General features: G+C 32.5%; 1 protein-coding gene across 2 annotated transcripts; it reads right to left on the bottom strand.

The window, feature by feature from the left end:
- Nucleotides 1–264: 264 nt before the first annotated feature.
- LOC114258970 (putative UDP-rhamnose:rhamnosyltransferase 1) lies at nucleotides 265–2,159 on the bottom strand. Of its 2 annotated transcripts, XM_082869793.1 has the most exons (2): nucleotides 674–2,159; nucleotides 265–515 (listed from the first exon to the last, which is right to left on the bottom strand). In XM_082869793.1, exons 1-2 carry the CDS (start codon nucleotides 2,061–2,063, stop codon nucleotides 496–498), a joined length of 1,410 nt encoding a protein of 469 aa, XP_082725919.1. In that variant the 5' UTR covers nucleotides 2,064–2,159; the 3' UTR covers nucleotides 265–495. The 2 variants fall into 2 exon arrangements, with proteins under 2 accessions (XP_082725919.1, XP_028054767.2); XM_028198966.2 differs by having other exon boundaries at nucleotides 265–2,159.
- Nucleotides 2,160–14,010: the final 11,851 nt, after the last annotated feature.

The raw sequence follows: 14,010 nt of genomic DNA, 5'->3' as shown, positions 1-14,010 counted from the left end.
ATAAAAAATAAAAAAATTTCTAATCCCCTCACTATTTTTCTAATACCATCTCTACCTGTTCACTATGAATCCCCCTTCTAAAGGTATTAATAATACCAAGATATTAGTAGTTCCAAAACCATCTTTCAAAACAAATAAAGTATTAGTAATACCAAGATATTAGCAGTCTCAATTCCCTTCTTATAACTCCAAACAAACGGGGCCTAAACGCACAAATCTCACTTTCCATTTTTCATTGTTTTTCTCGTTATCTCGCAACATTCATTCCAACAAATAAACAGTTGCCTTGATTCATTGACCTTTAAAATAGCAATACTAGATATCATGAAAAATTTTTCATGAAAATAATTATGAAAGTTTTATGACCCTTAAATTACATTTAAAATAAAACATCACACATTAATTAAGATAATCTAAAAATTATAACTTTTTCATGATCATCTCTATGAAAAAATTTCATGATCCCCAATTTTTCTGCCCTTACAAACCCAAATCTCACTCCCCATTTTTCAGATGGGAAATGATTTGTAGCCCTAAAAACCTCACCCCTAATCCCCCTAATTTCCATTTCTGGCAACTGTTTCCTTTTTTTTTTTTTTTTTTTTACTTAATATGGAAATTAGGGGGATTAGGGGGATGTTTTTTAGGGGATGTAGCATGACCCTTTTCAGATACTCAACAAAGTCATCAACGTACTGATGATGCAGCTTTTGATCCCTGAAAATCGCAGCAGCTTTCTCTACCCGAGTCCTCATTTCGTCTCCTTCCGTGGAAGCCATAGCTTTTCTCAGACAGAGAGCTATGTTATTCCCGCAAAACGACCCATCTTCACCTCTCACCACTTCAATTGCCAAACCTTTCTCCACCAACAACCTCGCGTTCAATGGCTGATCGATGATCAGTGGCAAAACAACCATACAATGCCCGAATTGTAATGTTTCGATCACTGAACCCCAACCGGCGTGAAACAACGATCCTCCGATTGATGGGTGAGCCAGAATCTCGAACTGCGGTGCCCATCCGATGCAGACTTTGCCTCTGCCGGAGGTCCGGTGACCGAAATCCGGCGGCATAGTGTCGAGATCGTCGGAAGCCCAACTGGGTTTTCTCAGAGCCCACAAAAATGGCAGTTCCGATGACTCTAACCCAGAGGCTATCTCGTAAACTTGGTCTCTGGAGAGTTTACACTCGCTTCCGAACCCAACAAACACCACCGAATTGGGTTTCTGTTCGTCGAGCCATTCGAAGATCTTACTCCACTCCCCGTTATGCGCGGCGGCTATGGGTGTTTTGTTGGATTTTTCAGGCAAAAGTACGCCAGTCGGAATCACCCTCTTATTACCCATGATCTTTCCGAACAAATCAAAATACTCACCTTCGAACTCTCTGCAACTACGAATCGCCACAGCTCGACACCCATCAAGTGCTCTAGCGACTCGCTCGGCAGACGAAATTCCAGAGGCATTTGCTGTGTAGAACCCAGCAATGGCTCCGATTGCTTCATAACAACGATAATGTACCGATGATCGGAAACTGACCCACCACGGAGGCGAGGTTAAGTCCTCCGGCGACGACCTCAGTCTTCTCTGGCCATTACCGGATAAATATTCCGGTGGGCCGAAGAACACATTGGTGGCGGCAGAGAAAGCAGAGAAGATGACGGGAGGAATATGGCACTCCTTGGCTACATCAACAGTCCAGTAAGCAAGGAAGTCGGAGATGATCCAATCGGGTGATTGTTCAATAACGAATTGCTTAAAGGGGTGTTTGAGGAGATCGAAGGCGGCCATTAAGTGCTCGACTTTGTCGGCGGGTATGTCGACGGTGGCCTCCATACCTTCTGGGAGAAGGTTCGAGCCCACCGTCGACCACGAAAGGGGGACGAAGGTGATGAGGGATGACAAATGGGGAGGGAGTTGAGGGAGTCTCTGAATGTTGTTTCGGGTAGAGATGAAGGAGACGTGAATACCGGCTTTGGCTAAGGCGATGGACAGCTCGTAAAATGGCATTAAGTGGCCGAATGCGACGAATGGTACAAGGGCTGCGTGAATGTCTCTCTCCATTGTTTGTTTGGGGCTTCAGTGAGTGTGGATAGAAGATGGGACTGTGTAACCTATTCATTCATTTATATAGGGAACTTATCACTTGGTTTAGATTTAAGAATTATAATTTGATTAGTGTATCATCCATTTATATATGGAAATTAGTTTTAGAATTATAATTTTAGTATAAAGTTATGTTTTGAATTTTGAGTTTTTAAATCATGATTTAAAAAGAAAAAATTTATTTGAATATAAATTTTGAAAATAATTTTAGAATGATTTATTATTTTTTTATTTTTTTAATTAATAGATATATAGAATGTAAGAGGAGAGGAGAGAAAAAAAGTAATTCATTATTTGACTAATAATAATAATAATTAAAAAAGATAGAGGAGTTTAGAAAATAATTATGAATTGTATTTTAAAAATATATTTAGTTAACATGTTTCATCAAAATTATAATTTAAAAATAGAGTTGAATTTTGAAGAATAAATCAAACATTATTTGTTTCATCAAAAAATATCTTTTTTTTGGGGGGGGGGGATTGCATAGTGAAGTAGCAGATAAATAATTATATTTTTTATCTAAATTTTTGTATTGTACAAGTTCATTGTCGTACTTGGTACAAGTATTTCTTATGTGTTAAAATTATATCAAAAAAAATTCATTTCGATAATGTAATTATTTTGTGGTTTTCTTATTTATTTATAATTTGCTTTCTTTTTTTTTTTGAAAAATGATATATATGTTCATTTTTTAAACTTACTTTCTACACTCTACACCGGGTAATGTGTAAATGAGATTAGTTAATAATTAAAGAATAAATAACAAAGAAAACCAACATAGATATTTTAATTTAAAAAAAAATCACATTATTGAGTTTAGAAAATAAATCTAATTTTTAGACACGAATAGCAATATTTAATTTTTTTTTTTTTTTTTTTTTTTGGAAAAAATTAGTACATAGTAAGGTTGCATGCACTTGTACTTACTTTTTTTTCTTTTTCCATTTTTAGATACAAATGAGTGGGTTTTATGTATATTTATTGATATGAGCGCTTTATTTTGTATCTAAAAATTAGAAAACATTGCTCTATTTTATTATGTCCTATAATTTTTTTAATCAATAAAATCTAACTTAGAATACTAAATACTTTTTTAAAATTTTAACAAAACTTTTGATAATTTTAACCTTATTTAGGTGTAAACGCAAATTTTGGGTAGTGGTAAACATGGTTATTTATAGGAGGAATTACAAATAAATTCAAACAGTAATGCTACGCATCATGAAATAAATATAATAAAAAGTTTAATGAAACTAATCTAAAGGTGATTATGTAATATACAATAAAACACTACAAACACTATAAACTAATCTAATGGTGGAGAATTTTCACGAAAACTTTTCATGATACTTCTTTCATGATACCTAGCATTATTGAAATTCAAATGATCAAAAATAATTACACAGAGATGGTGTGCATGTGAGTTTGTTTAGGGAAATTATAAAATGTTTTGGGTGATCATTATTTATTATCACTCAATACAATACTCATTTACTCATCTTCTTTATTAGTTGTAATATTACAGAGTATTATGTGTTTATACTCTTGAATTTCTTGAATAATTATTATTAAGATAAATTACAAATACACTCTCTGAAATTTTATTAAAATACGAATCGCTCCCTGTAGTTTTGAAAATTACATTCTACCCCCTGATATTTCTAATTTCATAATAAATTGTCCTTTTATTAATAAATCATTAAGTCAATTAACCGTTTTTAATGATATTAAAAATATGTTTCAATTAATAATTTAGGTAATTTTATTATTGTATAGGAGAGCAATTATAAATTTAATTTTTTCAGTTAATTTTGATAAATAAAAAATTCTAATAAATGGATATTTATAATTTTTCAAACCACATAAACTAATCTATATTTTAAACAAATCTCGAATAAGTATTTGTAATTTATCCTTATTATTATTATTTTTTTAGGGAGATTTGGTGATAGAACTCTCATTATCTAATTTGTCTTTCAAAATGACAAGAATTATAGAGGCACTTTCAAAACCTCCTAATATTTTAAAATTTGTTTCTTTTACTATATTATCCTCATATCTATCAGCTCTCATATTAAGTCATCCTCACAGTGTATTTCAGAGTAAAGTTTACTATGATTCAAAATAAAATTTTACATCGTTAAGCAAATCAACATATTTTTAACTAGAGTAAAATTTTACTTTGAATCATAGTAAACTTTACTCTGATTCAGAGTAAAATTTACTCTGAATCGAAGTAAAGTTTACTATGATTTAAAGTCAAATTTTATATTATTAAGCAAATCAACATGTTTTTAACCCGAGTAAAATTTTACTCTGAATCATGGTAAAGTTTACTATGATTCAAAGTAAAATTTTATATTATTAGACAAATCAACATATTTTTAACTAAAGTAAAATTTTATTGTTACAAAAAATAAAACATATACTAAAAATGAATGAACCAAGTCAAATTTTATATTGTGCGTATTATAATACAATACAACCCCTGCTCTGTCTTGGCATTTATATTCTATTCTCCATTGTTTTGCTCAACGCCGTTCAAAAGCACTCAAAGCATATAATTAGAAAAGAAAAAGCACTCAAAGTATATAATTAAGGGTATGACTTCTGTTCAGTTCGGGATTGGATTGGATCATATTGTTGGATTCGTGGGGGCCCATAACGGGTCTCGTTTTGATAATTTGAACCGCTCAATATGTAGAACTCGTCGAGTACTATATACCTGTAAAACATCACGTTGATCGGATATCGATAGCTATGTGATCAAAACAGTTTTTTGTCAACCGTTAATTTGTTTACCGTCCAATTTTTTTAATACGAAACTGATTTGATCATATAGCTATCGATATCCGATCAACGTGATTTTTTATAGGTATATAGTACTCGACGAGTTCTACACATTGAACGGTTCAGATTATCAAAAAGGGACCCGTGGTGGGCCTCCACGGGTCCAATAGCACGGTCTAGTCCGATCCCGGACTGGATAGCAGCCATACCTTATAATTAATAATAAACAAAAAAATGAGTTGAACATCAAAATGGTATCGACATCAGCTGTTGAACTCGATTTCTTCAGAATGGAAAGACTGCTCCTCCAAACCTCTTCCGAATAAGCTCTTCGATTGTCGTCGAAGCTTTCAAGGTTCGTCCTCATCAATTTGATTTCATTTTTAAAATTCATTATCTCTCTTATTATGTGAAAATCATTTCGTTGTATCTGATCTACATATATATATGCAAATATTTAAAGTTGCGTTTCAAAGATGAACCCCGAGCTTCTAAAGACTGTGATTGCTTCTGGCTCTATGGGCCAGAGCACCAATTTGTCAAAATCGTCTTCATTTTCAGTTCCGGTGACTCCGAAACATGAAGATAATGTCTTTCTTGCTTCCCCCTATACACTCTAACCAGATCTCATTTGAAACCCTAGCCATGGCGTCATCGTTTATGTATAAGCAATAGTTGTATCAGACGAAGTTTGAGAGAGTGAGATGGTGATTAGGAAAGATTTAGTTGAGGGTATAATAGTCTGATAAAATATTTAAATAATAAATTTTGTCCTTTATACAAGACTTTATAATTGTGAGGGAGTTTTAAAAGTATAATTTTTTTCTTAATCCTTTTAACAATAAAAGAAAGATAAGAGGAGTTTATAGCCAAATTTCTCATTTTTTTATGGGTGGCGGTGAATGGTTGTCTGTGACTTTTCTTTTCTTTTACTAGATAGAGAGAGAGAGAGAGAGAGAGAGAGAGAGAGAGAGAGAGAGAGAGAGAGAGAGAGTAACTTTTTAACAGGAAACAACTATCATTACCCGTGAAGTCATCAACCTTCTTTTTGGGGTGGGGTGGGGTGGGGTGGGGTGGTAACGGTTTGCAGTCCTGTTGTAAGTAGAGGGTGGTGTGATTGGGGCGTTTTAAGAATAAAATAATAAATTGAATAGTAGATTGGTGAATTAGCGGATTGATAAATTACAGTTTGAGCAATTTTTTACGGATTGATAGATTAAAGAATATTCTAATTAATTATCATATATTTGCATAATATATAATACTAATTTATATAATATTTTATATATATATAACACAAAATATTTTTACATAATATGTTTCATATATATAACTAGTAATTTGTAATAAATTTCATATCTTAAATCTCTCTCACGCTCATTACTTTGATATTTTATTAGAGGTTAAAAAATATATATGTATTAACTATAGCAGAGCGGAACGGTTTGGAAGATGGATTATAAATTTTAAAGTTTAAACCGCGGTTAGTGGTTAGAACAGTGCGGATTAATGTGAATCGGTGCAGTTTTAGCATATTTGGCGGTATTTTGCACAGCTATAATTGTAAGGGTTTGTGGGAGTTTATCCTGGATCTATTTTGATTATTCGAACTATTTATATTGTAGGGTTCGTCAAATATATCGTCCTTGCAAAAAAAAAATAAGTTAATCGGACATTTGTAACCCTATGATCAACTCCTAATTGTTTTTAAAAAAATTATTAAATTAAAATCATATTAAATGTTTATTTTTTAAACATCAAATGTACTTTTGTCGTAGAGCTACATATATCCAATTAATTTGATTTTTTTTTATGGATAATCTATTCGATAAATCTTATAATATAAACGGTTTGGATCATCAAAATAGACTCAGGATAAACTCCCACGAGCCCTCACAAAAGGCTACTATGTCTTTAGGCACAACAGCATCCCTCTGTTTGGGTTAGGTACGGTTGGGAATTAGTTATTAGTTGTTGGACAGAAAACGAAATTACACAAAGATGGAGGAGTGCAAGGCTTTTCCTTTATATCCCATCACAAAATCATTTGCATCCTCTATATTTTTATAGTTTTTTTCTATACATCACTGTTAAGTTATTTCACTAAAAATTATTAGTTTGTACATGGACACGGGTGGAAAAAATTAATAGTTGGTACAGGAGCATCAAAATAGACTCAGGATAAACTCCCACGAGCCCTCACAATAGGCTACTATGTCTTTAGGCACAACAGCATCCCTCTGTTTGGGTTAGGTACGGTTGGGAATTAGTTATTAGTTGTTGGACAAAAAAAGAAATTACACAAAGATGGAGGAGTGCAAGGCTTTTCCCTTATATCCCATCACAAAATCATTTGCATCCTCTATATTTTTATAGTTTTTTTCTCTACATCACTGTTAAGTTATTTCACTAAAAATTATTAGTTTGTACATGGACACAGGTGGAAAAATTAATAGTTGGTACAGGAGCACACGTGGCTATACTCTTGGGCAATCACAAATCTCCATATTCTTTCATATTTTTCAATCACCCAATACAAAATCGTTAGTTTTATCATCTCTACCAATCAAAACATTTATAAAACACCAAGTGATGATACTGCATGACCAACCAATAACTTCTCCAGATTGGGGTGGCTATTTTTTTTTTCTTCAATTTTTTTATTTTTTAATTTTGTACGAAGCACTTTTTTTTCCTCTTTAATATTTATCTAATGGAGGTTGGATTTACCCACACTAATTATCTTAATTCATATTATTTTTTCAAATTCCTTTTATTGTCATTGTATCTCTCAAATAAATTACCATCTAAGACAAGAACTACACACCTTTTGTCTAAATATGGCCCTTATGAGGGGCAAAATAGATAGCTTGGACCTTCACATTTTAACAAAATTTAGAGAATCCCAACTATAAATGGATATTATATCATATTATTTGGAGTTCATATTGTAATTATCTCAATACTAATTGAATCTATTGGTTTTTATATTATTGTATCGTGTCATTTTTAATTTATGTCCGATTAATAGTTAAAAGTACCAAATGTATGATGAGAATATAAAAATAAATTCACAATTTAAATTTCATAAAACTAATCACTATTAAATAAAACTATTTACAAAATATTTTAATTTTAATTCAATTGCAATTTCTTTTTGAAAAAAATAATTTACTTTCCTTTGCTCATAATTTTGTTATTAGTTATTCGAGTTTTTTTTTTTTTTTGGGTGTTCTTGTGATTAGGGGTGGGCGCGGGTCGGTTGCGGCCACGGAACCTCCAATCCGCCATCCGTCCGCCAGATTGGCGGATTGGAGAAAATCAATCCGCATTCGTCCGTCAATCCAGCGGATGCAGATTGAGCAGATTGGCGGATGGATACGAATCGGTTTAGCGGTTTGAAATTTTATAAATTTTCAACATAGTTTAACTTGTGCACTTCTTCCAAAAAAAAAGAAAGTATTACAGTCAATGACTTAAAAAAATATTACAATTACTGCATGCCTCATCCAAAGAAAGAAAGTTTGAAACTTTAGAATATCACAATCACTGTATGCCTCATCCACATATTACAATCACAGGATGCCTCATCCACATAAAGTATTGCAATCTGTAGTTCTTCAAATATAAAAACAATTCAAACCACAAAAACCATGAACAGAGCAATAGTAGAGATTGTATGTCTCTGTATTGTTACATTTATATATGTTTTGAAAAGTAAAACCAACCAGCATTTATCATATTTTTTATTTATTACTTTTAGAGTTAGATTTAAAAACCAAAACATATAGATAAATAATACGTTTATTTTTTTCAATTAAAAAAATATATTCAAGTTGAAAACTTTTTTTCAACAGAATATTTGAACTCTTTTTCAATTGAAAACACAAACAAAATGTTTAAACAAATTAAAAATACAAAATCTTATAAATTACTAAGGGTACTCGCAGTTTGGCGGTTTGGTTGCGGCCAAAGGAACTTCAAATCCGTCATCCGTCCGCCAAATTGGCGGATTGGAAAAAAAAAAAAAAAATCACTCCACCCTTTGTCTAACTAGGGTTCTTATGAGGAACGGTAAAAGAGATAGCGGGACCTTCACATTTTAACAAAATTTAGAGAATCTCAATTATAAATGGATTAAAAATGCTTGGGAGTTCTAAATATGGAGTTTTAGGGAGAGTTTTAATGAGTTGGTTCTCCCATGATATAATGGTTGTGTCTGTTTTTTCTCTATTTTTTTTTTTTTTTTGAATTTTCAATTCATTAGAGTTGGTTTAGTGCTTTTTTTTTTTTTTTGAGGAATGTATCGTGATTGTAAATGGATTTTATATCAAGTCACTACAACAAAATACACATTCGGCGACCAATATTAGCGACAAAAAAAAATTTCGTCGCCAAAAGTTATGAAATTGGCGACCAACTAATTTTTTTAGTCGCCAAAAGTAAAATATTTAGCTACTAAATTTTTTTAGACGGGGTATATTAGTTTTTGGTGACTAAAAAAAAAATTTCATCGCTAAAAATGCTTGAATTGGTGACTAAAAAAATTTATAGTCGCCGTACATTAAGTTTTGGCTACTAAAATCATTTTGTCGCCAAAAGAAAAATAAAAAATTAATTTTTACCTTTGGCGACCAAAATTTGGTCGCCAAACGTTTATTTTCAGCGACAAAAAAGAATCTTGGTCGCTATATGTTGACTTTGGGCTACTAAACCATTTAGTCGCCAATTGAAAATTAAAAAATTATTTTTTTACCTTTGGCGACCAAAATTTTGGTCACCAAAAAAGAATTTTATTGTTATTTGGTGACCAAAAATATATTTAGTCGCGAAAGGTTGAAATTTTCGTTTGAGAGGGAAACAAATTATTTTTGGCGCCTGATCTATTTAGACTCTGTTCTGTCTCTCACACACACAGACACACGATATCATATACACTTCTGTGTCAAACACTAGCAAACCTCACCCTCACCATCCCTACTAACAGTTACCATCGAACTTCCACCATCGACATCGCAGCTCTCGCTACTGCCGCTCACCATCACGGCTCTCGCCACCGTCGCTCACCATCGCGGCCCCCCTCCCAGCCACATTCAGGTTTCTCTCTCTCTCTCTCTCTCTCTCTCTCTCTCTCTCTCTCTCTCTCTCTCTCTCTCTCTCTCTCTCTCTCTCTCTCTCTCTCTCTTCCTCTATTTCCCCATTTCACCATCTTGGATCTAGGGTTTTATTAGGTAGATAGCAATTGATTTAAGGTACTGAACAATTTAAGAATATTATTAGCAGGTAAGTTAATGGAAAATTTTAGGACTCAATTCGGTGATGTCCTCTTTGTTTAATAGGATTGAAATTTGCTCTGTATTCTACATATGGGTTTTGACTTTTTTATTATTTTTTGAGTTTTATATTTCAAATCCTACTCAATTTAAGCAAATGGGTTTCAATTTGATTTTTTTTTTTATTATAAAAAAAATGGTCTTGCTTTGATTTGGTGGAGGTAGTGATTTTTGTGATCCTAATAGCTATTCGTGCTCATGATTGAATGATTTTGAGTTTTTTATGCATAACAAAAGCTTGAGTTACTGTGAAATCTCATCCTCCTTTTTGTTTTTTGAATTTGAATTTGAGGGCTTAGCTGTGTGTAAGTATTTACCTTCACAGAGATGTATGAATTTGAATAATAAATGATGTTTCCTTAGCTGGGTAGAATCTGATAGGTGGTTTCATTTTCTTTGAATTTTTATATCCATATTTTGTTTGTCTTTTTTTCTTTTTCATATATTAAACCATACTCAATTCAAGCAACTGGGTTAGAATTGAATTAGATTTTGTTTTTCTCAATTAGCTTGGTTTGAATTATTATTTTTTTTTTTTGGTGGTTGGTAATTTCTGATGCTCTCACTGATTCTGTATTCATGTGGCTTCCCTTCTTGTAAAATAAGAAAAGAGAAAGAAAGGGAAAAAAAAAAAGTATTATTTATTATGGACCTCCTAGTTACACTGCTCTGTTTGTTCTCCAAGAATGTGACAGTCATCAAAGTAAGGCTGATTTCTGCAATGGTTTATATAGATGCAAGATACTTAAGTTTGATAAGGAATTTGTGAATTGTCTTCTTCATCATTGTCATTGATCTACAACTCAGGAGTTTTGGATCTTTCCTTTTTCTATGTTGAGAATCTCATCAGTCATGCTGATCAACATTGACTTGTTGTCAAAGTAATAGCTTAAGAATGGTAGAAGTAGTTCCAAAATTACATAAAAAGTTACTTGAATATACCTGCTTTAGAGTGTGAAAAGCATATTTTTTCGAAATGAATGGATATCCATTATTCATTTTAAAGCTCAAAGATGTTGTGCTGTATTTTTTCTTTGGGCCTCTTTATGTTCTGAACAGTTAGGCTTTCCCTTCTTAGACTTTTTGGTCAATTGTAGCTTCACTAGTGACTTAAACTGCCAATATAGCCTCCTTATTTACTGAGCTTTTTTACTTTGATAATCCTGGACAAAATTAATTTGTTCAGAAATAGACAGTTGATGGTTTGTGGCTGTTATGCTGGAAAATGGAAACCAGTTCAGCTTACATATTCCCATTATGGATCGAACACCATTTACAGGTTTCTGTCCCTCTTAATTTGATGGCATCAGTACTTTTGTTGGATTGCCCTTTTACAATGATGGTCTCTTATGCCGCTGCTGGGTTTATTTTGACCTTCAAAATGGCAAAATGGTGCCTTTAGTTATCTTAAGTTCTTAACTGAATTTCACTAAGAATGTAATAATGCAGTCATAAAAGAAGTGTCCAAATTCAGGTACATCTGGATATCCATTGGGAACTGGATATTTACATTTTTGTGCTCCCATAGTTTGGAGTGGATTTTACTTTGGTCCTTATAGTTTTAATTGTAATGTATTGAACTTCATATTTTTTAATCGGTTTCAATTAGGTCCAACTGTTAATTGTTGTTAGCGATTTGGATGCAAAAATACATGTCAATATCAAATAACTTTCTTTGATCATGTGAAGCTCTCATGAATCTCACGTGGATCACATGGAACTGATGTGGAACTCAAGTGTATTTAATTCTTGTCTAAATTCTTAAGATGAAGTTGACAATTAAACTTAATACACACAACAATGTGTCATACTTGAAACTATGAACACTAAAGTGTTTTTTTTAATAAAAATTATATGGATGCAAAATTTGATTTACCCTTCGAAATATAATGGCTCAATATGCATGAAACTTTAATTTTATTGTATGAATCCATAATACATTTGAGTTACTGATTTCATTTAATACTAAATCCCCCTTTTACATGATTCCTGGTTTCCACATATGCTTTGCCATTCTTACTACTTTGGACCTTTATTTAGTGCTTCTGGGACTGTAGAGTAAAGTTTAGAAGAAAGCAAGCTGGGCCATTTTCAAAGTGCATAAACAAAATTTGTATACTGTTTGAAGTCATTGCCCTTGCCATAAACCCTGTTTACACTGACAGTGGGGGGAGAGAGAGTCTTATTTAATTTTGGGTGAATTACAGTTTGACCCTCTGACTTTAATTGAATTCACTTTGTTTCAATTACATAAACGTGGTGGTGATTAAAATTAATGGGTAAAATTTATCTTGTGATAGAAACTGTGTTTGTTTCTCCCATCCAGGTTAAGTAATGGGGGATTTATTGTGAGATCAGAGAGAATGGAAGCTAAAATGATACAATTATACAAACAGAGGTGATTCTGTCTTACCTTAGGAAGCAAACTGCAAATGCTAAATTGTTTGCCTTCTGAATATTCATTTCTGCCCTTTAGTATGTTCATCATTACCAGCTTGAATATAAATTTCAGTTTGTCTATAAATTTCAGACTAAAATGATTAGTTTATTGACAAACTAAATGGTGATTTTTTTACTTCATTAGTTTGGAGAAACTGACACTACAATGTCAATAAAATGACTTACTTTATTAGTTTGGAAAATGACAATATGAATCTGAGTTTTGACTTATTGCAAAAAGGGTGTGGAGAAAATGCTAACCCTTTATTAGTTGTTATAGGTCTACCAAAATTCAATCTTTTAAAAATTAAAACTGAGATCCATTTTTTGACTGACTTTGTGATTAAGTACATTAAATATATATTTCATTAACTTAAATGGAACATAATGATTTTGGATGCTTTTCATGCCCTAATTGTTTCTTCAGAAAATAAATAAATAGTCTGATTCCAATATCCCATCAAAACACATTCATCCTAAATCATCTAATTAATGACACATTTTTATATACAGTTGAGGATCATGATGGTTTCATCTCTGTGTCTTCAGGGATTGTTGATTTTTGGTAGCTTATGGATTGTTTTGGTGACTGCAATTTGCATTTCTGTTTCCAAAAACTCGATTAGAAAGGCCATGAACGTATCTGCACAGATTATCAGATTTGGTGCTGTTCTATGTATACATTTTTCATTTTTGTTCAACAACTTTCAATTCCTTGAATTTTTTTCCCCTTTTCCCTTTTTCCATTTCACGCAGAGAATATCTGCAAAGGATGCCCTTAATGCTGAATATTTTTGGACTGACCCCTTACCTTGCGATCCTAGAAGGTATGTCTCACATCTTTCTTCTTAGCTATGCTGCATGAATTTTACTTACTTATTCATTGTACTGAGGAAAAGATTTGGTAATAATCATATACCTTCAACAAGACTTGGAAAATTCAGTCATAGTGTGCCAAACCTTCTGCATTTCATATGTTTACACCTCCAATTGAGGTTTCCTGAAGCCTCTCTATTAATATTTTGACTGATCTCCGCTTGTCAAATAAAGGTGTCTCAGTTTTGTTTATATTAAATTAATTTCCACCTGTTCTTTGATTGCATAGTTTGCCTGATGGTGTCTCAGTTTTGTTTATATTAAATTAATTTCCACCTGTTCTTTGATTGCATAGTTTGCCTAAATATGAATCATCACACGAGTTCCAGACAAAGAAAAAAAGGCAGCAGCAGCGACAAAACAAAGAGATGGCAAAGAGACAGAAATTGCAGCACCCACAACAACATGCTAATCTGATTGCTTGCTTTTGCAGGCATGATAAAGAAGGGAATGCTAGATTTGTA

The sequence above is a fragment of the Camellia sinensis genome, chromosome 5 (genome assembly GCF_055761805.1).
Source record: "Camellia sinensis isolate YWXY chromosome 5, ASM5576180v1, whole genome shotgun sequence".
Lineage (NCBI taxonomy): Eukaryota > Viridiplantae > Streptophyta > Magnoliopsida > Ericales > Theaceae > Camellia > Camellia sinensis.
The sequence above is the reverse complement of the archived record's forward strand: the minus strand, read 5'-3'. Positions and strand labels throughout refer to the sequence as shown.